Source organism: Drosophila innubila (assembly GCF_004354385.1).
Source record: "Drosophila innubila isolate TH190305 chromosome 3L unlocalized genomic scaffold, UK_Dinn_1.0 0_D_3L, whole genome shotgun sequence".
NCBI lineage: Eukaryota > Metazoa > Arthropoda > Insecta > Diptera > Drosophilidae > Drosophila > Drosophila innubila.
Window position 1 is genome coordinate 21,186,085 of NW_022995376.1, and position 26,466 is coordinate 21,212,550.

General features: G+C 35.0%; 1 protein-coding gene across 2 annotated transcripts; it reads right to left on the minus strand.

Annotated features, from left to right (window-relative positions):
- Window positions 1-1,589: 1,589 nt before the first annotated feature.
- LOC117787728 lies at window positions 1,590-25,656 on the minus strand. Of its 2 annotated transcripts, none has more exons than XM_034626328.1 (6): window positions 25,600-25,656; window positions 22,312-23,213; window positions 4,625-10,390; window positions 3,320-3,448; window positions 2,522-3,243; window positions 1,590-2,070 (listed from the first exon to the last, which is right to left on the minus strand). In XM_034626328.1, exons 3-6 carry the CDS (start codon window positions 10,383-10,385, stop codon window positions 1,858-1,860), a joined length of 6,825 nt encoding a protein of 2,274 aa, XP_034482219.1. In that variant the 5' UTR covers window positions 10,386-10,390; window positions 22,312-23,213; window positions 25,600-25,656; the 3' UTR covers window positions 1,590-1,857. The 2 variants fall into 2 exon arrangements, with proteins under 2 accessions (XP_034482219.1, XP_034482218.1); XM_034626327.1 differs by lacking the exon at window positions 25,600-25,656 and adding an exon at window positions 25,243-25,479.
- Between the last annotated feature and the right edge of the window lie 810 nt (window positions 25,657-26,466).

Below are 26,466 nucleotides of genomic sequence, written 5' to 3' on the forward strand. Positions count from 1 at the left end.
TTGTTGTTGTTGTTGCTCTTGTGGCGCTCTGCTAATTTGTGTTGTTGTTGTTGTTGTTCTAGGTGCTCTGCTCCAATTCTATGACACAACAACAGCACACACACTATACGTACGCATATGTATATACATACATATGTGATAATTTTATAAAAATTGCACTACCGTTATGGGCACTCGCACTGCTCACGCATATTAATACACATTTTTCATTTTCTGTCTTCTGTTGCTGTTGTTGCTGTTCTTGAAGTTGCATTGCGCGCTTTGCTTTTGCTTTTAATTTCACTTTTATTGTGCCCGCATTAGTTGTGATGCCTTTTACTTTCAGCCTATTTGTTTATTCCGCTGTATGTATTTTTTTCGGGAAAAACTATGCACGGCACACGGGACAGACACACATCACACGCAAAAATTAGGTCTGTAGGCCAACACGAACGGGAACACAGTAAGAGTAGCAAAGTTGTTGGCGTAGGTAGAAGAAGAGGAAAGCACACACGCATACTTACACACATATACATCTACATACAGATACACAGTGATAGACAGATCGAGTACGGCGCGGGGCCAAGGACGTGGAAAAAGGCAGGCAGCAGCAGCGACAGCGTCAAAATTATTCTTGGCCTTTAAACGCGCATTTGAAGAACAAGGACGGCAATCATATGGCGAGCAGCGTAAAAAGCTTTTAGGTAAAAGCACCAACACACCGAAGCAACTGTGGCGTAGCTTTTATATAGCTCTAAAGCGCCAGCTGGCGGCATTAAGTGGAACCAAACAGCGTCAGCTTTAAATGCTTTGACCGTTTGAAATTTGAATGCAACCGCAATGAATTATTGCTTAAGCTTAAATTAAATAATTTGAAATAAAGTGTGTATTGCCGTTAATAAAAATGTAAAATTTGTTTTATTTACTGCTTTTTAAGTGACTTTAAAACATGAATTAAATGTTATGGTTTTTGTTTTGTTGCTGTTAAGAAAATAGTTTGCATTTCCGTTTATTTTATTTGTTACAAATAACGTTTCGTTTCTTTTTTTTTTTTATAAATTACATACAATCATTGAACATTGTTGCTGTTTCTCATATACACCTATTTATTTATTTATTTTTTTTATGTATATAAATTGCCAAAAAGTAATTTCAATTATCTTTTTTTAGTTGCACAAGACCTTAGATACCTATTTATAATATTACATCGAAAATTACAAACCTATATGCAAATTTGATTTATGTTAATTATATAAGAAACATGGTATTACTAAGCATACAATATATTGTATATATTATTTTAATTGTTTTCATTTTCTTTATGTGTAATAATTTCATTTAAAAATACATAATACATAAATACGCCTTTGTTGCTTTACTTATCCATACATATATAATATAGTTATTATAAATTTATTGTTTTTATTAATATTATTATTTTTGCTAAAAACCGTAGATTACAATTACACAATTATGCCTAGATATCTATGATCTATATCTATAGATAGATATAGATTTTGATAAGCTTTCTTCTTTTAGCTAGGGGTGCTCTCTGGCTATCAAAACTAGATCTTAACCGATTCGCGTTGCTCTTTTCCCATTTACATATATTTAATTTTGTTAAGTGTGTATTTATGTGTATGTGTGTTTGTGTGTGTATAGCACCTTTGTATCACTTTTGCACTTAGCTCTAATTGTTTTATATAAAAGACTTTGCCTTCCAAAGACAAAGACGTCAAACTGACCACTACTAAAATTACTAGCTAAAATATATAGATATATTTATATATTTTTCATACTAATAGTATTTATAGTAACTTATATATATTAATGTATGTATATATATACTATATTCATTACGTTTCATTATTTTGTTTTTTAAAATTTCATTAAAATGGTTTTAACTCCCAACAAGTTTCGGACGCTCTCGTTGTATTTGATGAGCACAACCTTTGAGGAGCTAAACATATTTAACTTCTCGCCGGCGCACAGCAATTGCAGGCAGGTTGCTTGCTCTAGAAAGTCATCAATTTTGAACTCCCTCAGCAATTGTTTCTGTGTGCTGGCCAGTGTGTTGCTATTTGGACAGATCTAAACAGAGAGAAATAACATTTCAATTAGTTTGATTCATTTTTAATGTTTGTACAAGTGATTGTTTTGACGAAACTAAAAATTTCTCATATTAGTTTTTAATTTCAAGATATAATAAGTAAACAAAGTTTGTTTGATTTCAATAAAGATCAAACTAATTAGATCAATAGTCGCTTTACAAATAAAAATCAGTTTGATAAAAGATTATTACAAGTTTAGATGAATTTAAAATTAATGCTTTATTGAACCGAATCTAACCATTATATTACATTACTAATCGGCTATAAATGTTTTTATAATATCGGTTTTGGTATAGTAAAAATATTTTGTTTAGCTTAGGGTTTCTGTTACGGTTACAAAATATCAATCGGTTAATACCCGTTACAGGCTACGATTCCGATTGGGGTCAAAACAATTACTTGATAACTTGATCCTTGTAATTTATACTTGCCTTATTTAGCAGCGTATCCTTTGATTTGACTTTAAGTAAATTGCACAAATCATTTAAGAGTACCCATTTATCACTGCCCTCATCTTTGAGCAAGTACAGTGGTGGCAAGGGCACATCGGCCTCTTCAAATTCAAAAATATCACCATTCAATTCGTCCGTCAACGTCTCTCGATCGTTATCAACATCATCATCATCATCATCCAATTCATCATCATGATTATAATGCTCAGTATTATCATTCACATTATTCAATACGCTATTATTTATATTCATATTCGTAATCATATTTATATTCATATGCTCGTCTTCATCTTGGGGCTCCAGTTTAACCTCATTCTTGACATTCACAACACTTGTTACATTTTGCTCAACACTGTTATCGTTATCGTTGTTGTTGTTATTGCTATCCTCAGTGCCAGGCTCCAATTTCACCATTGTTACCATCGTTGTTGCTGTTGTTGTTGTTGTTGCAGTCTTTGCACTTGTCTCCCCATTTTGTTTAATCGTCTCCTTGTTCACTTCTTCCTTTGCCTGCAACAACAATCCGTTATTATTGCTGCTGCTGTTGCTATTGTTGTTGTTGTTGTTGTTGGTTTTCTCTCTCTCGTTGTTGCCATGACTTCGTTTTCGCCTTCTTCTTCTTTCTCTACGTAGAGCTCTGCTCATATCACATGCTGTATTCGGTACATTATCGAATATATCAAAACCATTTTCCTTTTCATCTGCAATACATTTAAATAATTTTCGATTATTATTGATGTTTTTTTTCAGTATTATCAAATGGGAATTTTTTATTACCAAATATTTCCCAGGGTCCCTGAAATCTCATCGGTTCGATGTCAGCGGCCGCACTTTGTGCATCGCTGAGGTGAGAGCGCAAAATGCCGCACATCAATTTGCTTGAAGCTAACATGAGTGGCGTTTGACCTGGATAAAGAGAGGGAGAATAAATTAATAATATTATAATTGTTATAATAAGAAAATTCAGAAGTTAAATTTAAATGAGAGTTGTAATTCACATTACAATTCCGAAAACCCATTACCAGCGAATACCACTAATGAGTTAAAAAACTTGAAATAATCTAAAACAGTATTTGATTATATAAACAAAATTAGGCTCCTACTTTTTGTCTAATTTATAATTAAATCTAAATTTGTATTTAAGAACTTAAGAATTATTCAGATTTTCAATTTGTATAATGAAATATAATATACAAATATTGTAATAATTTATAATAAAAAACAAACGAACACAACAAAATATTATTGATTTAAAAATATATCTAAGAATCACGAAAGCGATATACAACAATTTAAACTCATTTATTGTATTGACGATCAATCGAGTTAATTAATTAAACAAATTTATTGGAAAACTTGATATTTGTTACTAGATTGATTATTTGCCAATTGAGCGATAACTAGAATTTTTTTCTTTCGATTATTTCCATTAAAATTTCAAACTCAATTTAAAATATGTATAAATGAAACACCCAAGTAATCTTTTGATTATATTATTTTCTACTATCTCTTTATAAAATACGAAAACTTCTAAAAGTAGGGTACATCTATGACTCTGAAGATAAGGCAAAATAAGAATTAAGAGAAAGTGTATGATGGAAGATAAAGATAAGGGAAAATATAACAAGTACGTAAAAAGAAAGGTGAATCTTTCACTTTGAAGTGAAGGGAAGAGAAATGAAATGGAATAAGAATGAAGAGAAAGTGCGTACTGATGAAAAGAAAAAGAAGTAGCCAATAGGGTGACACATCATAAACTTTTAAGTAATATAAAAGAAATAAAACGGATTAAGATTGAAGACGAAGTGTATGCTTAATGATCATATAGAAGTAGCGAAAAAAAAAGGAAAAATCTTTCAGTTTGGATTTAAATTAGAAATAAAAATTGTAAGAAAAACAAAAGTATACAATAAAAAGATAATATTCTTAAACGTAGGAACTAAATGGGACTATCTTCTATTTAAAAGAATGTAAAAGGAAAGCTGATAAGAACTGAGAATTATCGTTCACTTCAAAAATAATAAAATATAATAATAATATAGGAAAAGATAGAGTTAAACATTTTCCAGTAAAGATTCTTACCTGAATACGTTGCCAGCAACGGATCGGCGCCATAGGACAAAAGTAGACGGACAACCTCCTCGTGATCATTCTCGATCGCGCCATGCAACGGTCGTATTCCCGACTGCGCTGCCACCGAGTGATTGGCACCGTATTGCAACAGAATGCGGGCAATCTCGAGCCAACCTTGGGTGCATGCCTCATGCAAGGGCGTATAGCCGGCATTATCCTTTTGATCGGGATTCATGCCCATACGATCGAGACAATAGACAACCACATCGATTAATCCTTGACGTGCCGCCTTGTGCATTGTACTTTGACCCACACCCTTGTTGAGCACCCATTTCTGAATCTCCCGACACACGTCCAGCTCCGTCTTGACTTTGAGGGGCAAATGGGAGGTGGTGCTGCCCGCTATTGTACTATCCGTATCCTCCAGACGCTCATCCGCTGCCGCCGCTGCAGCAGCAGCAGCAGCTGCTGCCATGGAAGCCGCCTCGTCCTGGGTGGTGCTATGGTTGGTGCTGATGCTGTTACTTGGTGGATGCGGCGTCGGTCGCTTCTTTTTGCGTATATAATCGAAACCAGAGCTACCTTTTCGCCTCAGATACTTGCGCTTATGTGGACAATGGGTGGTGCTGGCAGGTGTCGTTGTCTTCTCGGTGGTGCTGCCGCCGTGCGTCTCCAGCTCATTGGGGTGGTGCCTGTGCCGTGCCAGCTTATTGTTGTTGGCACTCACAATGCGATTCATTTGCTCCAGGAACTCCTCATACTGTTGATAGCTTATGGCGGCGGCAGACTCCTCCCCATCCCCCTGTGTGGCACCCTGTGCACACTCGGGTGGTGCAGACGCAGGTCGCTCAGTGCCCACAAAGATTTCCCGTATGATTTCACGACGTTGCTGCAACTTGGATTCAGTGCGTGTTTTGCTCTGCAACACTTTTGTATCAAAGATGCTAAAATGCCGTCTGCCTGTGGCATCATCCAGTGGCATGGGTGGTGCAGCAGATGCCGGTGGTGCACTGCTGTTGAAATCCTGTGTTGCCTGCTCGTACAGAGAATTGGAGGCGCTGGTTTGTGAGGTTTCACTGTAAGTATGCAAGCTGGCGGCACAGTTGCCACTTGCCACATGAGCGGCAAGTTGCATTTTTGTGGTTGTAGTGGTGGTGGTCGTGGTGTTGCCAGTTGCACCACCATTGCTAGTGACACGACGATGCAGCACATCAATAATTGATTTGGGTGTAAGCTTTTGTTGCAACTGTTGTTGTTGCTGCTGCTGTTGTTGTTGCAACTTCAATTGTTGCTGCTGCAACTGTTGCAGCTTGGCACGCGGCTTGCGTCCACGTCCTGGCTTAAAGCAGGCCAACTCCTGACTGCGATCACGTCCACGCTCCAGATCCGGCAATGAAGCTGCCACTTGTGGCAACTTGTTCAGCTTGTTGATGGAAATTAAACGTTGCGGTATTTTTAAAGCCAACTTATAGCGATATTCCTCTAAAAACAATTGTTGCTGTGGTGTTGTATTTGACTTGCTGTTGCTGTTGTTGTTGTTGTTGCCTTTACTTTTGTTGGCCTTGAGTTTGTGGCCATTCAGCTGGCCAAGATCAACGCCAGCTGCACGTTTATTTCTTAGACGTGTCATCATCATTTCCTTTTTGCCATCGGGCACAAGTTTCCTCACATATTTCCGTTTAATTTTTGTTGTTGAATTCCTAATGATCTTATCATTGCGCAACACTTTGCTATTGGCCAATTGTAGTTCCAATTCCTTTTTACGCTTCGAACGCGTCATTGTGTTTAACGCAATGCGTTGTTGTTGTTTCAGCTGAGGTTTTCTTGTGCTTTTTGTTGGTTTTTGGCGTTTTGTAGACTCTGTTTCCTCCTCTTCATCTGCATCTGCGTCTGCATCTTCTTCTTCATCGTCTTCTTCCTCTTCTTCTTCCTCCTCCTCCTCCTCTTCTTCTTCGTCGTCTTCATCTTCGTCCTGCTGCTCCTCATCTTCGTCCTGCTGCTTCTCTTTATCCTTCTTCTGCTGCTTTTGTTCCATTTCATTGCCGCTTGCACTGCTTTGCTCCTTAGACTGCTGCTGCTTTTTCTGCTGCTTTTCATGCTGTTTCTCAGCACTTTTACGCTTCGCATATTGCACTTTATTTGTTTTGAGCGTCTTCTTGCCTTTTCCCGTATTCTTGCTCTCACTCGAACTGTTGCCATCTTCTTCCTGCTCCTCTTCCTCATCGCTACTTTGTGATTTGTGTGCTTGCTGCTGCTTCAATTGCTTCTCCTTCTGCTCCACTCGTCGTGTCTTACTTTTACGCATCATCAGCGGCTTTTTCTGCCGAGCGGTTTTCCTTTTATGCAACTCGGTGGTGTCACTTTCCGAGCTGCTGCTTTGACCCGCCGCAGGCGCCAATCTAGCGGCAATTCTTTGCTCCTGCACCAGACGCTTCTTCTCTCGCTCCATCTTGCTGAGCTTCTTTTGTGCACCACCATTAGCACCACTGCCACTCAAACCAATGCCATTGTTGGTGGTTGTCGTGTTGTTTGTCTGTTGTGTTGTGGTTGTTGTCGATTCCACATCGGCCAATGTGGGTTGTCTTTTTAGAATTCGAGCCACCGGCAAATCATCTTCACTTAGTTCGAGTTTGATTTGTGGCGTGGCTTTAACGGGCAACACTTTTTGGAGCAATTGCTCGACAAGATTATTGCAAGTGCTGCTCCAATCCAAGAAGCTGACAGTGTGCACATCTTCGGGAGTGGGTGTGGGCGTGGGCGTGGTTGTGGGCGCCGGTTCCAGCTTAATTTGTATGTGATTTGTTTGTTGAGCGGGCAATGGAATTAAGGTGGCAGCTGGCGAGGATGTGAGAGAGGAAATTGGTGTTGCAGTGCTAGTCGGAGCAGGAACTGTCGCTTCTCCTGCTGTTGTGGTGGTGGAACTGGCCGCCGCCAACACGGGTGGTGTAAATGTGAAGCCCTTAAGCTCCGCTTTGGTGCGTATTCTTGGCTCCACCTTGGGCTGTAATAATGTGGCTGATGACTCCACTTTGTGTGGTGCACACACAATGATGGATGACTCCAAACGTTTGGCGGCCAGCGCCTGCTCATTGATGGCAATTACAGGTACCGTTTGTGGTGTTGGTGGTGTTGATGGTGGTGGTGCCTCCAATCGAGATATTTTAGCTGCTGCAGCAGCGGCTTGATTATTATATTCCTGTAAATGACGTTTGCGTCCCAGATAATTGGGATTGCTGCTGTTGTGAGTGGTGGTGCTGCTGCTGCCGCTGCTGTTGGTGGTGGTGTTGCAACTGCTGGTGGTGCTGGGTACACTTGGCATCACTTTGATGCTTGTCTCTGGCGGCAATTGTGTTCGCTTGGCAAAAGGATTTGTTTCCAGCACACTGGGACGCAACTGTTGTGCCGCCTTTATCAGCAGGGGCGTGGCAGCTGCTGCTGCTGCTAGTGGTGCAGGTGGTGCTGTTACTGTTGGTGTTGGTAATGCTGGTGGTGCTGCTGCTGCTGGCGCCTGACGTATCACGGCTGTGGCTGCAACGGGACTAGCACCAGCACCTCCTCCTCTGGCAAAATTTGGTGTTATATCGAAACGTGGCAGCCCTAAACCCGTTACAGAGCTCGACAAAGTCTTTGCTTCTCCCAATTTTCGCAGATATTTGTATTCCGTAGAGTCGGCGGTTTGTTTCACTGTGCGCATGGACAAGTCCAGCGGTGAGTGGGCGGCAGGTGGTGCAGCCAAGGGAACGGCTGCGAGGGCGGGGGGAGGAGCAGGCAGCGCAGCTGGAGGAGGTGGTGCAACAGTCATTCGACTTCCTGGTGTCTCCATATTAAGCGTCTTTTTAATAATCTTCAGATTTAACTCCTCCTCACTGGTCGCATTCCTCTTAAGCATATCATTTATTAATGTCCTATAGTTGGGCTTCGCTGTGGGCGTGGCTTTCTTGGGAGCCACCTGTGGTGGCATGGTAGTTTTACCCACCACCGGCTGACAACAAATATCTGGACCATGTGGATACACCTGCAGTGTGGAGTAGTTGGAGCCGACGACATTTGTGGCTGCCGCTGCTGCACCACTCGGTGGTGGTGTGTGGTTGTACGGTATTGTGGGTGAAGCCACCTGAGCTGCTGCCGGTGAAGTCGTGCCATGATGATAGTACTGGGCATAGCTGGCGGTGGTGCGTTGTTGTTGTTGCTGCTGCTGCTGCTGCTGTTGTGGTGTTGGTGGTGCCACAACTGATGTATGTTGCTGCAGCAGTTTGCCATATTTGGTAGGATAACCATGTGGCGCAACGGGTGATGGATCACGCGAACTGACAGCCACCTCTTTATCCGCAGACGGTGGTGGTGGTGGTGGTGCAGTGGTTGCATTGTAGGGATTCTGATAGAGCGAGGCACGCGTTAAAATTGGTGGCTCCGATTCCAATTTGCCATAGCCTGGCTTGCTATAGTAGTTGTTGTTGGCGGTGGTGGCGGAGTTGGTGGTGGTGGCACGTGCATAGCTGCCTGCACTGGAGTTGCGTCTGTAGTCGAGACTCGGAGCTGGCGCCGATTCTCGAACATATTTCTCAATAGCACTGTGCACGGTATTTTGAAAATTCTCTGTGCTGAACTGTGGCATTGGCATATACAGACTCTGATGTTGTTGTTGTTGTTGTGGTGCAGGTGGTGCGATTACTGTTGCTGCTCCTGCTGCTGGGGCAGCTGCACCACGCTGCTCAGTGGGTGGCTCGTAATGTTGCGGACATTTGCGTGCATAGTTGGGACTCGGCTGTTGGTCGGTGGTGCCCAACAACGCATTGCTGGGATTGACCACATGATGATCCATCAGCTCATAGCGTGTGGCAGTTGCTGTTGCAGTTGGTGGTGCATAACTTAACACCTTGGCATACTTCAAGTTGTCCTCGTAGTAGCGTTGATTGCTGCCATTCGCTGCACCACCTGCTGCACCACTGACGCTGCTGCTTATTGCACTTGGACGTGTTGCTGTTGGCGGCGGTGGTGCCTTGTTGTAGCTGTAACGCGGTTGCTGTTGTTGTTGTTGTTGTTGCAACAAGTGGTGCGTTGACGGTTGAGGTGGTTGTGACTGCTCCTCCTGCTGCTGTGGCTGTGGCTGCCAGTAGCTTGTACTATACATGGCGCTGTTGTGGTGCCTTGGCACTGACGCACCACTTGCACCAATTGCTGGCATTGTCGTCTTGTACTGCCATGTGGCATGTGGCAGTGGTTCAGTTGACTTTTTGCCAACAATCAGCTCACGATTGGAGGTGTAATATTTCATATGGGGATCGATACCTGCACCACCAACACCACCACCACCACCACCTGTCGCAGCAACTGTCGGTGGCATAACAGATGCTGCTGCTGCACCACCGCGTGGTCCTAGCACATAAGCGGGATGCGATTGATGGTAACTGCTGCTGGTGGTGCCGGTGGTGCCAACGCCGCTGACCAACGATTGTTGTTGCTGCTGCTGCTGCTGATGGTGTTGGAGGTGATGATGTTGTTGCTGATGGTGCAAATGCGGATGCGGTGGCAGGTGGTGTTGCTGTTGTTGTTGTTGTTGCGGTGGTGCGCCTCCTGTGACTGTTGCTTGTTGTGGTGGTGGTGGTGCTGCTGCTGCTGGCGGTGGTTGGTGATGTAGGTGGTGGTGTACGGCATGTTGTTGATGCACATGCCCATGAGGATGTTGTTGTTGTTGCTGTATTTGTTGTAGTTGGTGGTGCGATTGTGGATGATGATGCGTTTGATATTCGTGATGTCTGTTTGGTTCCATGTTGCCTGAAAAATAGAAATCGGAAAAAGAAAATAATTAGTAAATTGTTAAAAGATTGCATGTACAAAAGAGTTTTAAAAATATCTTGGAGTCTTTAATCTTATTTCAAGTGCTTATAATGAAACCCTGATACATCAAAGGATAAAAACATTCTAAAGAAATGATACTTATAGAAAGTTAGCTGTTTAGGTATATACCCAAATTTTATTTAAAAAAAAAAAAGAAGAACTAAAAGACTTAAGAAAAAAGAAAGATCTAATAAAAAAAAGGAAAAGAATGCACTAAGAAAATACTTGAGAAAACATTAAACAAAAAGATTAAGCAATGTTTTTTCTTATCCTAAAAAATATAACTGGTCTATTAAATCACCTAAGAAAACCGAGTAGTAACCATATGGAAAAGAAATAGTATAAATAATGCTTTTAAGAAAGATAAAGTTGAGAGAGAAAGCGAGATAAAATATATCAAATAAATAGATTTAGAGATTTTATTCTAACTTAAGAGCATTTAACTTAACCATAACTAACTAACTAACCATATAAAAATAGAAAAAATTAAGAATAATATTCAGTGAAAAAACAGAAAATAATCAAAGACTAACGATGAATGCCTAGAAAATAGTTAAGAGAGGTAAAAATATATGAATTGATTATTAATTGATTGATTAATTGATCTTATATTTTAACTTTAATAATTAAAACTCGTTTTCAATAATATATACTGTGCTGAATTATTTTAAATAAAGTATTTATTAATATTTATGTGGTTATGTATCAAGAGAATTCCTCGTAAATCTGATAGTTAAGAATAAAATCAAAAATTGATTAAACTAATAAATTTTGAATTTTAAATTTGGTATTAAGAGAAAGCTGAGTGTTGAATAAATTCTCAAATCTCTATCTTTTCCATTTTCTATGATCGCTAAGTACTAAAAACTATTAACTTAACAATCTCAATAGCTTAAGGCATATTAGCGCTATAAAAATTCTATTTTGATCACTTAAAACGGGTTTTCTAACTGCAAGCAAAAGTGAGATTATATTTAATAACAGTTATCGCGTTATATAATAGGAATATTCAATGTCAATAACGTAAAAACCCGATAATTTGTTGAATATTTGTGTAATAAAAAACATTTTTTGTACGTTTTATCACTTTATTTAAAAAAAACCATATGACCAAATTGTAAGGAAATTAACAGAGAGTAAAATAAGATGAAATTTTTTCCTAATTCCTCTCTGCGGTTGAACGACTTTCTTAAGATATATGCCTTAAAAATAAAACGTGAATCATACTTTATTTTAAATCATATTTTGATACTGAACTTTTAATTTCCTAGAAATTTATAATAAACACAGACTTGCGTCATTTTCAAAGGGTTTAAGTACACTACATACAATATGCTTAGAGGAACCCCTATAAAAGGTAACAAAGTATGATTAACAATTTTTCCATTAAAACCAGCAGAATATATAATTATTTCATTTAAATTGAAATTGTCCGACGTTTTGATAAGGGAATAAAATATCAAAGTGCTCGAGTTATGTTCGGTTTGGGATTAGAAACGTTAAAGAATGCTAAAAGATAAGACTGAATACGATCCACTTCAGTTCTAGGGCATTACCAGTTCTATTAAGCTTAGAGGTAAAAAGAAAAATGGGAACAGCGTTTCCCGCTGTCCCCTAGAATAAGAAACTCACGTGTCGCTGATAAAACTATCAAAAATGTAAACAAAACTTGAAAAGAATACACACACACACGACCTCGCAATCATTTCGCAATATAAACAAAAATAAATAGTGGAAAAATAAAAAGGAAAAAAAAATGGTAATAAAAACACAAAACTGAAACTATTTCTGTTGAAATTTTCAATTTGCCATTTTGTTTATATTTATACATTTCTAATGATTTGTTATACATATACGAAATTCTTCCCTGTTGTTGTTGTAGTTGCTATTTGTCATTTTATTTATGCCAACTATTTTTAACATCTCTTTTTTGTTGTTTTTGCTTTTGGGGCGTGTTCGACATGGTTAATTGCCATTTGTTTATATATGCGAGTTGAAAAGTTGACGTCTAAATTTATTGCTGCAATCTATCAATATTAATAAATAAAAAACAATAATATTGTGAAGGTTTTCTGATGAATGACGTTGTCTGATTTGGTTAATTAAATGCACTTATGTATATTGCTTATTTATAATTTTCAACTTAAAATTATGTATCCTGTAGCCTTTAAATATGGTAGTTAAAATGGGGTAACTAGATGTCATTGGGTTTCAGTTGATTTTGCTATGTTTATATAATCTACATCTGCATATTAAAAAAAAATTTTGGCGTTATAGCTTAGAAACAATTACCCGTTTCATCGAATCTATTTACAAATTAAATGACTATCAAAGATTTCCTTACATAGATAAGATTAAAAGCTAATTACTTTATATAATTTAAATAATAATTAATTTGTAATTTAGTTTAATTTAGTTATAACTCAATTTATATTTTTGGTTGCCTCCAAATATTGCAAACAGTGCCAAAAGCTTATCCATTCTTTTTTTAAAGTTTAAGAAATAGATTTATTTTATATTAAAGGGTACAAATTACAATTAAAATTGCTTCAATTGATTCTTCACATTTCTTTGGTAATTGTAAATGTTTTTGGTAATACTTATACTTGTTTTTATTGTAATTGTGGAATATTTATGATTTCAATATTTCTATAAATCCCATTATAAAAATAGTTTTTTGAAAGCTTTCGACAAACAAATGAAGATACAACTTTCTAAATGCATATTAATATTCCAAAGAATACACTAATGTATTCCTTTTAATTATTTAAAAGTCATCTACAGGTTTTTATTATTCTTGAAGTGTGTCTACAAATAAATCTATACAAATTATTAGTATTATATTTGATAATGCCGCTAACTAGCTAAACAGTAATGCATATTTTTATTTAAATTTTTCTTTAATAGCTGTGTATGTCTATTAAATCAGCTCAGAAGATAAAACTTGTTCATATGTTGTTCGTAGACATTTCAATTGACTTTTAGTGCAAACAAAAATCAATTATATTTGATTTATAATCAAACAGAAATATAATAAGTAAACGAAGAGCAATGAAAAGGAGATGAAAAGAACAAAATTCGTTGGCCCCAAAAGCAGAACTCAAAGCGCAGCTGTCAAACAAGAAGAAGAAGGAGAAAAAGCGGCAGCAGACGCAGCAGCGGTGGATGTGGTGGGCCGTAGATTGTAGAGGTCAAGGCTAAATATATTTTTGTACGTGTATGTATGTACATATGTGTGAATATGTAGATGTGTGTGTGTGTGCCGCTAGCAAAAGTGCAAATAAGTTGTGACGCATTTTTAATTTGTTATTGCAAATGATATAAAATTATGTATAAACATATGTATGTACATTTGTATGCATACACTATACACACACACACACACACATGGGTAATGTGTGAAAGACGCGACGCGACGGGCAACGTCGTGAAATGCAAACGAAACGAAATGAAATGAAACGATACGAAACGAAGCCGCACAACAACACACAAAGCGACGTAAGAGCACAACGAACTTTTGCAAAATGTGAAATTATAAAACAAAAGCAGCAATAGCCACAACAAAAACAATAACAGCTAAATTAAAATGCTAAATAAAAGCTATAAATATATATATATAAAATACATTTAACAAGCACCAATCACTGACAACTATCTGTTTGTTGTCTTTGCCATTTTGTTTTGTTTTCTTTTCTCTTTTGCTTCTGTTTTTATAAACTCCAACTAAAAATCAAACTGGAAAACACGAAGGCCAATTGAAACGAATGCATATCTTTTATGCTGTTGGCAGCTTTGAAAAAAATGTATTTCTAAATGAATAAAACAAAATTCAAATTCAATTACAAGGCATTTAAAAGTGAAATTTGGCTTTTAATGAAATGCAACGTTAGTGAAACTGCAATGACCTTGATCAAATAAATAATGCTGTTCCCACGATACGTTAAACGACAACAAAACTAGGAAGGTGACAAACAATTTAAAAGATTGCTTATCGATTAATCATTAAATCGGATCACGACATCCTCTAGTTTATTTCATTTTCCATATCAATCTCAAATAATTATTAAATTAATAGCTTTAAGCCAATATTTTAGCTGTTCTTTAATAAAGTAAACACCAACAAGTACATAATTTATAATTTATTTGAGCTTGGTATTTTCAAGAATTTTCTAGAACCTTTAAATGTAATATGTTTTATTTTTTTAGGTAATATTTTGTATTTTTTGTACACACTTAAATCTAAATTCAAATAAAAGAATTCCATCTCTGTTTCCATTGAGAATCGTTATACCAAAACATAAATATTTTAAACTTTTATTATCAGATTCATGACCTATTCCCTAGCCTTATCTACGATTATTTATAAAGTTGATTCGGTATAACAATTTGAATTTACATATGTATGTATGTGTATTCTAGATCGAAATATCTACATTTCTTTCTTATGAAATTTTGTTAAGCTTATTATTCATGACCAGGAAACAATCAAAGACTATAATTCATTTAATAAATTTAACCAAAGAAAAAAGCAAACAAAAAAGGTTATTCCTTTGTTCAAGTTTGAACTCAACTGCTTGAATGGATCGAAATGAATTTTAAGCATACATGTGGGCGTTTATAAAGCAGGAAGAAGCAAAAGAAATAGATTGGAAAGAATTGTTTTTTATTGAATTATTAGTAGCCTTTTAAAAGTGAAAGGCATTAGTAAATTGGCACTACCTTATCAAAATATGTTAGCCAAATGTAAAACGTAATTTAGATTTATAACTGGAATATTGCACAAGTATGTGATAAATAAAACCTTGTGTTAGCTGTGACAACAATTGATAATAATACTTGCTTGCAATTGATATAAAAAAAAGAAGCTATCAAGGATAATTGTTATCAATTTTGTTGTTCAATTAATGACACTTCAATAAAATATAAACGAAAGATACATTTTAATGATTACATTTTGATGGATTTGTAAAAGGGAAAATGTATAAATTGTAACTGCGTTCATTAGTTATGACTAAGTCTTTAATTTAATTTTATTGTCTTATATCCAAGCTAGTTGTTTGCTTGTTATATAATTTAATTTTATATAATTTAATTTTTTTATCTTACATCCCAGCGAGTTTGTTTTTATAAATACTTGATATTTAATTTTTAAAAAAGTATATATACTTTATATATATTTTTATTATATATATATTTATATATATATTGATATTATCAAAATATTGATAATTAGTTGGAAAGATATTAATTGTTTAAAAGTATTACTAGTTATGCTTAAGTTTTTTATAACGATTTCAGATATAATAAATATTATAAATGGTACTTTAAGCTATAACTTATAAGAGTAATTACTTAAGTTGGTTCCATGACTAAGCTATTTGTGCCTCATTACAATGTATAATTTCAATTTACATACATTTATAGTACATACATGTGTATGTATGTACTTGTCTGTGTATTTGTACACATGTGTAAGCATATTTCATGTATTTATAGACCTCCAAAAGAAAATGCGTGCAAATTGTTTGATAAAAAAGTTTTTTAAAAGCCACAACAAGAGCAACAATACAATTGTAATGCCGAACACGAAAACGAAGTCGTCTGAAGCCGAGTCAATGACGAGGAGGCTAACGATCGGCAGCCGAAGCTACAATTTGTTTTTGCTGTTTATTCGCCTTTGGGGGCCAACGGCACATGAACGGAACAAAACGAAACGTTAGCGTCGCAGCAGTAGCTGTAGAATTTATGTCGCCGTCGCTGAGGCGCACAAAATGTTGTAATACACAAAGTTGTCGGTCGAGAGTGGGAGAGACGGAGACGTACAGATGTGGACTGTTAATGTTCTTTCTCTCTTTTCCTCTGCTTCACTCATTTTTTATTCTGTCTGTCTCATTAGCTTCTTAGCACTGCACTGCTCTGCATACTCTAACTTGTTTAAAAGTTGCATAATATTTACACATAAAATTATTGTTAATTGCAGAAGTGATCTTCCCATCTATATTTCTGCTAGTAAATAAATATTAATCTGGCAAATAAGGGAATTTGAAATGTATTTGTATAATAAAAGTAAAAAAAGACTGATTGTTGGTTTAATCAAAAGTAAGAAAATTATCAGATAACGAACATAAAATCCTAATCAGAGAGGTCAGCTCAAAGTTGAATCTAAAATAGTAAAATATTCCTCATTAAAAAAGTGTATGTGCAAGGACAATAAATTAAAATAAGTGCATTAACGTTTTTCAAAACTTCTTTCAAGAAAACTTAGTTTATTTTACTAAGAAATCTTTATTTAATTTTATTTTAATTCATGCTTTTTCGTAGTTATTAAAATTTACGCTTTGCTAATAAGACTTTATTAAAACATATTTTAAATAGGTGCACATAAATACTATGCTAAATGATAGTCTTATGATTGGAGCTTGATAAAACTGTCAAGTTGGATTAAACCGGAAAGAGTATTAGGTTTTTCTTAACTTATTTAGATGTTTGCGTAAAGCGTGTAAAGATGATGACAAAATCAAAAAGCTGCAACAAAAACAACAACCAGAACGGGGCAATTTAAGATAACAATGTCAACGACTGTTGTTGTGTTGCCCGCGGATACGCCCCTCCCCTCTCCAACCCATCATCATATGAGCACGACTGCGACGCCGACAGCGGCAGAGCCGTAACGTGCACACACGTTTTGATTTCGTTCAATACGCAAGAATGAGAGAATTGAGTGGAAGAGGGAGAGCAAGAGAGAAAGGGATAACGTGATCAACAATACAAATAGCAACAAATTTGTCGTTTGTTGTTGTTAATTTTATTTCAATTTATTAGCATTTGTTGATGTTGTTGTTGTGGTTGGCTTTTCATTGCCGCCTCATGAAAACTTTTCTGGTATTTTGCTTTGAAGTAATTTGTCATCAAATGATTTAATTGCACAAATTATGAGTTGTGAAATTGTGTAGAAAGGGATGACAAGCAAAAGATACATAATGCTAAAGCGGAATGTGCAAAATGAGATATGACAACAAAAGATGTTCAAACAAATTGCAAAACTTATCAATAAAAATGCAAATAAAAAATTAAATATCAGCTGATGATGAGATATGCATAAAGAACAACTTCAAAATCAAAATAAATATATAAAGTGAAGGTAATTGAAGACGAAGACAGAAATTTATAATAAAGGAAGAGAAAGTAAGAGAATGTTGGTTTCTGTTTTCCTTTCTTTAAAATTTGAAAGACCTTAAGTAATAGAAGAATCGTGTCTTATGCTTAAAAAGAGATATAATGATTTGTTGGTGAATTAGCAAAAACTATGTTATGAATTTTAAAACAGAATAAATTAAATAACGATCTAATAATTTTTGTATTATAAAATATTTGAATTTTATTTTAAATGTTTATTAATATCTTTGTCGACAAGTTGAAATTAATTAATTGAAAACTTTTGTTTGGACAAACCTATATGTAAAGAAGACTTTAGAACCAGCGAGTGTATCTATTGATCAAGAACAGAATTAAATTAAATCGTAAAACTAATTAATCCATAGTGAATATAATTGACTAAACTGTTTGTTGTTACACTTCTTAAACGGAACCTATTAAATTAACCATGAAATATTTACTAATATTGTTGTAAACAAAACATTTTTGCGCATTGTCTCGCATGATGTTTCACACTTCCTCACAACAAAATGTTATTATATTTACATAGTATAATTAAACCCAAAGTCCGTGTTACAACAAATGTGTTACACCATTGACAATAATAACAACACAATACATGTGACACAAATTCCATTTGCATTAACCATTTACTCCATTTTGTTCACATTATTATAAGTACACTTCCCGTAGTTTTTCTGCTCTGTGTTATTACCGTGCACATTTTCCGTTCTACTTTATTCTTGCGACAACAACAACGATGGATAATCATGAAAAATTATGATATTGTTGGTATACATTCTATAGAAATAAAGAAATTAAATGATCTGATGAGAATTTGTTCTTGTGGAACGTTACAGGCTCAAAGAATGATCTGATAGAAAATTATAATATTGTGGGCGTTACTCGACAAATTACTCGTGTAATAGAAACTTTTTAGATTGAAAACAAGATATCAAGCAGTTAGAGAATTTAAGAGGAAGAAAAGTAAATGAAAAGAAATGAAGAATGCGAAAGGAAAAGAAAGTTTAGACTAGATAATAAATAACATTAATTAATGAATAACCCCTATTTGTAATTGTTATTATAAATAATTTAAAATTTACACTATTTAGGTGGAATTCAAGAAGTAACAGATGTTTCTATTTAGTTGAAGTTGTTTGCTTTGAAGTATTAATTCTATAAATAATTAATTAAACCAAAAAGCACATTCCTGCTTAGAGTTCATTGCCATTTTGATAGCATAACATGCGATCTGAAAGTTAAGCTTATTTTCTTAAGAATTCTTCTACCTCTTCCCTTGCTTCTGTAGGTTTTAACAGGTGTTACCAAGAGCCCAAATATTTGTCTGCAATTCGATGACAAATTTAAATGGCTTTTCTCTTTAACATTTCGTTTTTGAATTGAATTTCATTACTTCAAATGAATGATTCATTGAGAATGTTTATAAACATTATAATGTATTCGCGTCAAATTGAAAACTGAACTTGTTTTCTGTCAAGTCAGCAACTGAGTTAAAAATTTAAGGGTGTCTTAACACACACACACTGACGTAGATGTGTGTGTGTGTAATACTCTAAAAATAAACGTTGGCAAATAAAAGTTGCAAAAAGGCTAAAACGGGCCAAGACAAATGTGTTTATGTGTAGGAAAAAAGTAAATTTGAAATGATTGTTGTCGTTGTTGTTGTTCGTGTGGAAACCTTTTTTACGAACTGCAAACGACAGTTGAAATGAGGTAGCTAAATTTCGAAGTTAAAAATAAGCAAAGACATTTCTAATGGGAAATGTTGTTGAACTATAACTGTGCTTATATTATGTTTATATAGAAGGTTTTTATACTAAATATTGTGATCACATCTTAATAATGTCAAGTAGTTATATGTTTTGCTATAAAACAGAAATATTGATTATTTCTTTTAAAGCTAAAAGTATCTACTTTAAAAATATATTTATAAAGATAAATCAACTTTACTTTTACTATATTACTAGTTGCGATATAATTATAATAAAATTAATTCGCCATCTTTACCCAAAAACTATTCAATTGAAAAGCTTAATAAGTATAATCTGTCTGCAATCGAAGAGGGTTTAATCAAAAGATTAAGCAATCACAATTAAATTGATTGAAAATTATGCTATAATACTATAAAATTAAATGAAGTTCGAGCTTGAAAGTTAGCAAAAAAAGAAACAGAGTTCAGGCAGCATAACAACCCTTTTATTATGGCAGTTGAATGTGGTTTCTCAACAGGTATTTCAACCCTAAGTTGCACTATAAATGAACTTAACCTGCATATACATACATACACACATATCTTGTGTATCTGTAAGCGTGTATGTGTGTGTATAAACGTTAAAGTTTGTTGCCAACTCATGATATAGGCAAACAGTTCTTCAGTTCTATTTTGTTTCGAAATAAACCGGTTGGCCGGAACGTTGCTGCTGCTTTTGAGCGCTTTAACAAGGCAACCCCAACAACAACAAGAAAAATAATGCTAAAGAAACCGTTTAAGCGCACACAATAGCTATACAGATACAGCTAGAGATACACATAAAGATACAGATACATCTGTATAAGTATAACAAAATAAAAATAAAAAAAATCACTAATTATCAAGCTCAACGAATCGCGCACAGCTGTACAACAAATCTAAAACAATTCTCCATTCTGAGTTCTCACTTCTCACTTTTGTGGACAGCAAACAAACAACAAATCAAACACACACACACACATAGGCAGAACTTGGGCAAACACTGTCAGCAGTTTCTGTTATTGTTTTTGTTATCAGCTCTTTAAAGTGTTGGCTGATTTCAAATTACAGATTAAATAAAACAAAAAGTAAAAAAAATCTACAACTAATGTGGCGTTTGCTATTTGACGAAACGTTTTCTCTCTATTTACAGTTTCCATCTCTTTCTTTCTGTTTGCATTAAGTAATTTATGAAAAGTGAATAAAAATAGTAAAAAAAAAATACAGCAAATGTGATAAGCAATTGGAAACTAAAACGTGACTATGACGCTTTACAATAATAACAAAATACAAAACAGAATAGACATTGAGGTGAAATTCTTGCCTAATTAGGCATGAAATTTTCAGCTGTTGCTGGGGTAACGATAAACAATAAACAAGATTACTTATATCGATAAGTTTACCTTTTCTGTATGTGTGTTGTAATAGAAAAAACTGCTGACGGATTAGATTAAGTAAGTTATGTATGTCAAATTTAATTCTTCGAAAGTCTTTACTGAACAACAGAGAATTTCGTTCTTAAAACTCAGTTACAATATATCTTCAAGATAAAACTAATTTCTTTCTCTCAATGTTCTTCAACTCTTTTAGATTTACAAAATATTTTTAGATAATACTTCAAAGCACAACTTGAACCATAAGATATTATAGCTTTAAGTAAAACTGTAAATCAAACTCAATTGGAAATCATTTAAAAAGCTCAAAATGAATTGATTTACGATGTTTATCTATTCAACTTTAGTGATTTAAGAGCTCAACCTATTAAAGTCCACTGTAAATTGGGAAACAACAAAGCGTTAAGGTGTTTATGCTCTTGCTATCCATAAAAAAAAAATAATAAAAGCTGTGAAACTTTACAAGAAAACCAGAAACAAAGGCCAACGTTTTGTGCAGAGGATTTTTATTGGACATGATTCATTTAAGATAAATCAGTATAACTCTAAAAAAAATTGGAAAAAAGGATGGAAAGAGAAATTAAAGTATAAAATAACTTTAATAAGCTGCTCATTGGATTTCCAACTTGTTCTCCGAATATATTGAGCTACTTGTAAGCTATTTAAATCAAATTTAACATTTAAAATCTGCGAAAAGACAAGCATATAAAGGTTGCTTTAGGTTTTAATATAATAAAGAAGTTTGATGGTTTTAAATAGTAGTTCATACTAAAGATACATTTTTGAAGATACTCGAAGCAAACTAATAATATTTAAGAAATGGTTACTGATATTAAGATATCTTAGTAATAAAATAAAACTCTTTCAGGTGTTTTCATCAAATTAACCTTATTAGTCCTTTAATGAACTTAAGATATAAAATGCAAAAATTCAAACCTTAAGATACTGTAAAGTGTTTGATAAAAATAAAATTAAACATCTTTTATTTGAAAAAAAAAAATGTTTTTCATGAATTTTTTCATATTTGATGGTTGTTTATGGGTTTTTAAAACAAGTTAAAAGTTTAACTATGTGAATTTTGTGTCAATAAAACTACTTGACTTTACTTTATTTTTATTACTGTTACGTTTTGTTTTTGGATTCTCAAAATGTGCTTAAAAGTTGCTGCAACATGTGCTTAACGCATTATTACAGTTGCTGTGCTCCAATTTAAAACAGAAATAAAAAGCAGCCAAAAAATATTAAGCACAAATAACGGTAAATAAAGCCACCTGTGGCCATATACAGCATACGCACAGATACACACACACACACATACTGAGACACCAAACTAGCGCTTATTCCATTTCGTTTCTTTCTCTCTCTCTCCCTCTCTCGACAATATGCAGAGAGCTTTAATTAAAGCGCGCCCTCATTAGATTTGCACAAAACATTTTTATGTTTGCATAATTTAAAGTGAAACGTGTTCAAAATTCATTTAAAAGCAAATTAAAAGCACATGGAGTCGAGGAGAGAAAAAAAAACACAATGCACAATAACAACAACAAACTACTCACCTCAAATAATTTAAATAAAAAAACGCAGCGGCGCTTGGGGAGAGCCCTTGAAAATATGTATGTTCAATTATTGTGCTGCTGCGTTGCTGCTGCTGCACTGCCTTTTGTTTCCTCTGCTGCCCCCTTAGTTAGTTCCGCTGCTGCTGCGCTGTTCTGCTGCTGTCGCGTGTGTGCGTGTGACGTTGACACCCACGCGTGTTGCCTTTTGTTGCGCTCTTTCTTTGAAGCTCTTTTTTTTTCGTTAAGACTTTTACTGTTATTTCACGTTGCGTTCACGTTTTGTGTAACTGCTTTCAGACCGTTTGCCGGGCTGCTGACTGTGTTGTTGTAATTCCTTTTAGCATTGCTTTTCACTTTACTTTTTTCTTTCTTTTTTAATTTTATTTCTCACACAGTTTGCAGAGACGCAACACAAATACACAGAGGCAAACACACACACACACACGCCGATGATACACGTAAAAATTTCTCGCGCAGCAACTTTTTAGTTGTTGCTTCTCTTTTTGTTGTTGTTGTTTCTTTCCACATATATGTTTGTATGTATGTATTTGTATATAAAAACCAGTATTTGCCTTCTTCTTTCACTTATTTCAAGAAATTGTTGAATAACGGTTTTGAATTGGTATTGCGTGCTTTTCTCGTTGCTGTTGTTGTTTTATTAAATTTCACTTTGCTTTCTCGTGTTGCTTTGTAAGTAGTTACGGTTGTTGTTGCACACATAGTTGTTGTTGCTCACACACACACACACGCACTGTGCAAATACTGGCTGTGTTTTAGTATTTCTTTTAGTATTTATTTTTTTTGATAAACCTGTCCTGCAACGTCGACGTCGACGTCGCCGCGCGGCGTCTGCTTCTTCTTATTGCACATTTGCTTCACTTTATGCACACCTATTGAGAATACTATATAGATAGAAAAAGAGGGGGGGAGGGAATATATGAAACACTTGGTATTTATTGAAATTTATTTATTTAACACAAAAATTCAGTTTGCATTTTATATTTATAAAAGCAGGCAACAAGCCAGACAGCAACAACATCATCATCATCAGCTGCAGGCGTGTGTATAGTATAATTAACGACGACGCAAATATTCCAAAAAGTATGTTGTTTTGCTGCTGATGTTGTTGTTGTTTTAAGCAACGTTCATTGCCACTCACAAATACAAATACACTTAAACGAGCACACAGACAATGAGACAGCAAACACACACACTCAGACACTGTGGCAACGCTGCTGCTGCTCTTCAGGCCGTTATGTAGGGACGTCGACTTCGCTGTCGCCTTCGCCGTCTAGGATGTGGGGCGGAGCGGGAGGGGAGCAACGAGCTTTCGTGTTTCAAGGGAACTTCATTTCTATACTTTAGGCGCCCCCGCAGCAGCGTCTTGAACGAAACAAAGAAAAATTTCACTTGTCTCGCGCCACAACACCAATATTATATACATATATGTATATATATACAGCAAAACACACACACATACAGACTGGCACACCCCAATAAAACTTGGCTCCTATCGAAAGTAACTTCAAACCACATGTTAAGAAGCTAAAGGGAGCATTGCAAGGTAGTTTGGCAGGGCTTCTGTTATGGCTCTGTTAACGCCCATTTCCCTTTCCAACGCCCATTTCCAAGAACAACGTTGCAGAAGGCCTTCTTGTAGAAGGCAGTACAGCAGGCCTGCGGCGTTCGCTACGAACATAATGCTTCCAAAAGGCATTGCTTTGGAGTGGATAAGCAACGTTCATTAAAACACAATAAATATTGAAAATGCATATATATTTGCTTAGACAAATGTGATATATAAATAATAACATAATGAAAATATTTATATTTAAATCTATAAATAGTATATTTTCCCCCCAGTGCGTTGTCTCGTCTTGGTTCGGTTTTTTCTATTCCAAAGGCGTCGGCTTGGTTTTGCGTGTGCATTCACACTTTAAGAAATGAAAAAAAATTAATTACTTTAAGAATTAAACTCTGTATTACATAAAATAGTATCTACTCGTACTTACATTTCAATATAAAGTCGAACCACGCATTTTTACGTATTAATACATACATAAATCATATATTTGACGGCTCCTAAATAAATAAATAAAATATTATAATATAAATATAAATAAATAAATGCAATGTATAAATGCAAAAGAAATTACTATATTTTTGTACTTACACAATTTAAAAATAATATTTTTCCAAGTTTTCATATTTCAAAATCACTTTGCAAACACGTGCGCGCTCGACGGCAGCTTCTTCTTTTTTGCGATAGAAAAATTACAAGTATATGAAGATCATCCACAAAAGAATAAAAGAAACAAAAAGAAAAAACTGTAAAAATTGCGCTAATTATGCTATGCCCGCTCTTTCGTAATAGTTAACAGAGTTTGTGCCTGTCTTTGCGAAGGCGAGGGCGTGGCAAAACACATAGCAGAGCAGCGAACGTTTTGAAAGACCTGGCGTTTAGCCTTCCAAAGTCAGCAAATGCAACGTACTCGTATTGCAAGGCTATTTTGAGCTCTTTTAGCACCCTGTCGAGCCATATACTACTCATTTTGCATGAACCATAAGGTTGCCAGAAGGAATTGCTTGACGGAACACGTTGCTCCGGGTTTTACTGGGACGCTGCGCTTTTGAATGTCAAAATTCAAATTTTTCTAAAAGACATTTGATTTAAATCATTTACACGCACACACACAAATAAACTGACACAATTACAAAATTGTCGGCCGCGCTGAGTTTTCTACTTTTTTGAGACTTCTTTTTTTTTGTATTTTACACAAACACTAGCATACACACACACACACATCCACAGAGAAACATTATTATTATAATACACTTCACTACACACTACGCCTAATTGTTGTTGTTGTTGTTGTTGTTGCTGCTGCTGTTGCTTGCTTGCTTCGCTGTTTCTTGTTGTTGTTGGCCTACTTTGTGTGTGGGGTATTTTGTTGTTGTAGTTGTTGTTGTTCAGCTTCTCCTTTTGCAGCAAAAGAGACACAGAGAAGAGACTGAGACAGCGACTGCGACTGCTGACTGCTTCTTCTGGCTGCTACGTCGTTGTTGAAAAATTTCACACGCGCCGTTTTTTTTTTGTGTCTTTTTACGTAAAAAAAGAAACTTTTTACGAAATTGCCATTGAATTTCGATTGCACTTGCACTTAAATTTCTTACTTATTATTTATGTATATTTGTTGCACTATATTATGTGTATGTATATATAATCGTTTTCACTATATATATATTATGTATATATTTCATTTTGTTATAAAAAGAAATCACTACTACTTCAAAAAACGAGAGAGACGAAGACGAACGAACGTATGAAGAATGAATGACTGACTGAGAAAGTGACTACAAAAGTAGAAGAAGAAGAATCGGGTTTGTTTGCGGCTGCCACCCTACAAAATTTTTCGATCTGGCAACTTGTTCTAATTTAATCAAAAAAATGTAGTTGCAACTACAAAAATTCTACTAAATTTAAATTTTTCTTATTATTGAAGCCAGAATTTTTAAAATTTTTACAGAATTTTTGTTGGAATTTTCTCGATTTTATGACATCTTTTTTTTTAGAATTAAATTTTTTACTTCTCTCCCCTTCAAACCCATATTGAAATTTATATATATATATTTTTTTTTAATTTCTAATTTGAAATATTCATCAAAATGTTAATTATTTTGAAATTTACTTCATTTTAAAATTTGCATTAACTAAAATTTAAATTTTCCTTTCAGTATTTATTTATTACCAGATGTTCTGGTATATTTTAGGTATAACATTTAACGAAGTTGCTCCTCATTAGCAATTTGCTCCACACTTAACATCTGCAAGCGGCGCGCAGTTTTAATTTTTTTTAGTTTTATATAATAAAGGTTAACTTTTAAATGAACGCTGTGAGCTCGTTGTGCCGCAGAGGGAAAAGTTTTGAAACAATCTTTTATTTAATTTAATTCAAAAACTTGAATAAATTATACAAAAAAAAATTTACGCTTTTAAATTAAGAAATATAAAAAAGATGTCAATTTTTCTTTTTAAATTTTCTATTTAACTTTTTTTGAAAATTTACCCAAAACCAAACCGTGCCAGTTCGGGTATTTTTACTGGGTGGCAGCCTAAATAGTATGTTGTTACTGTCCGGCAGCACTGGTCGCCGC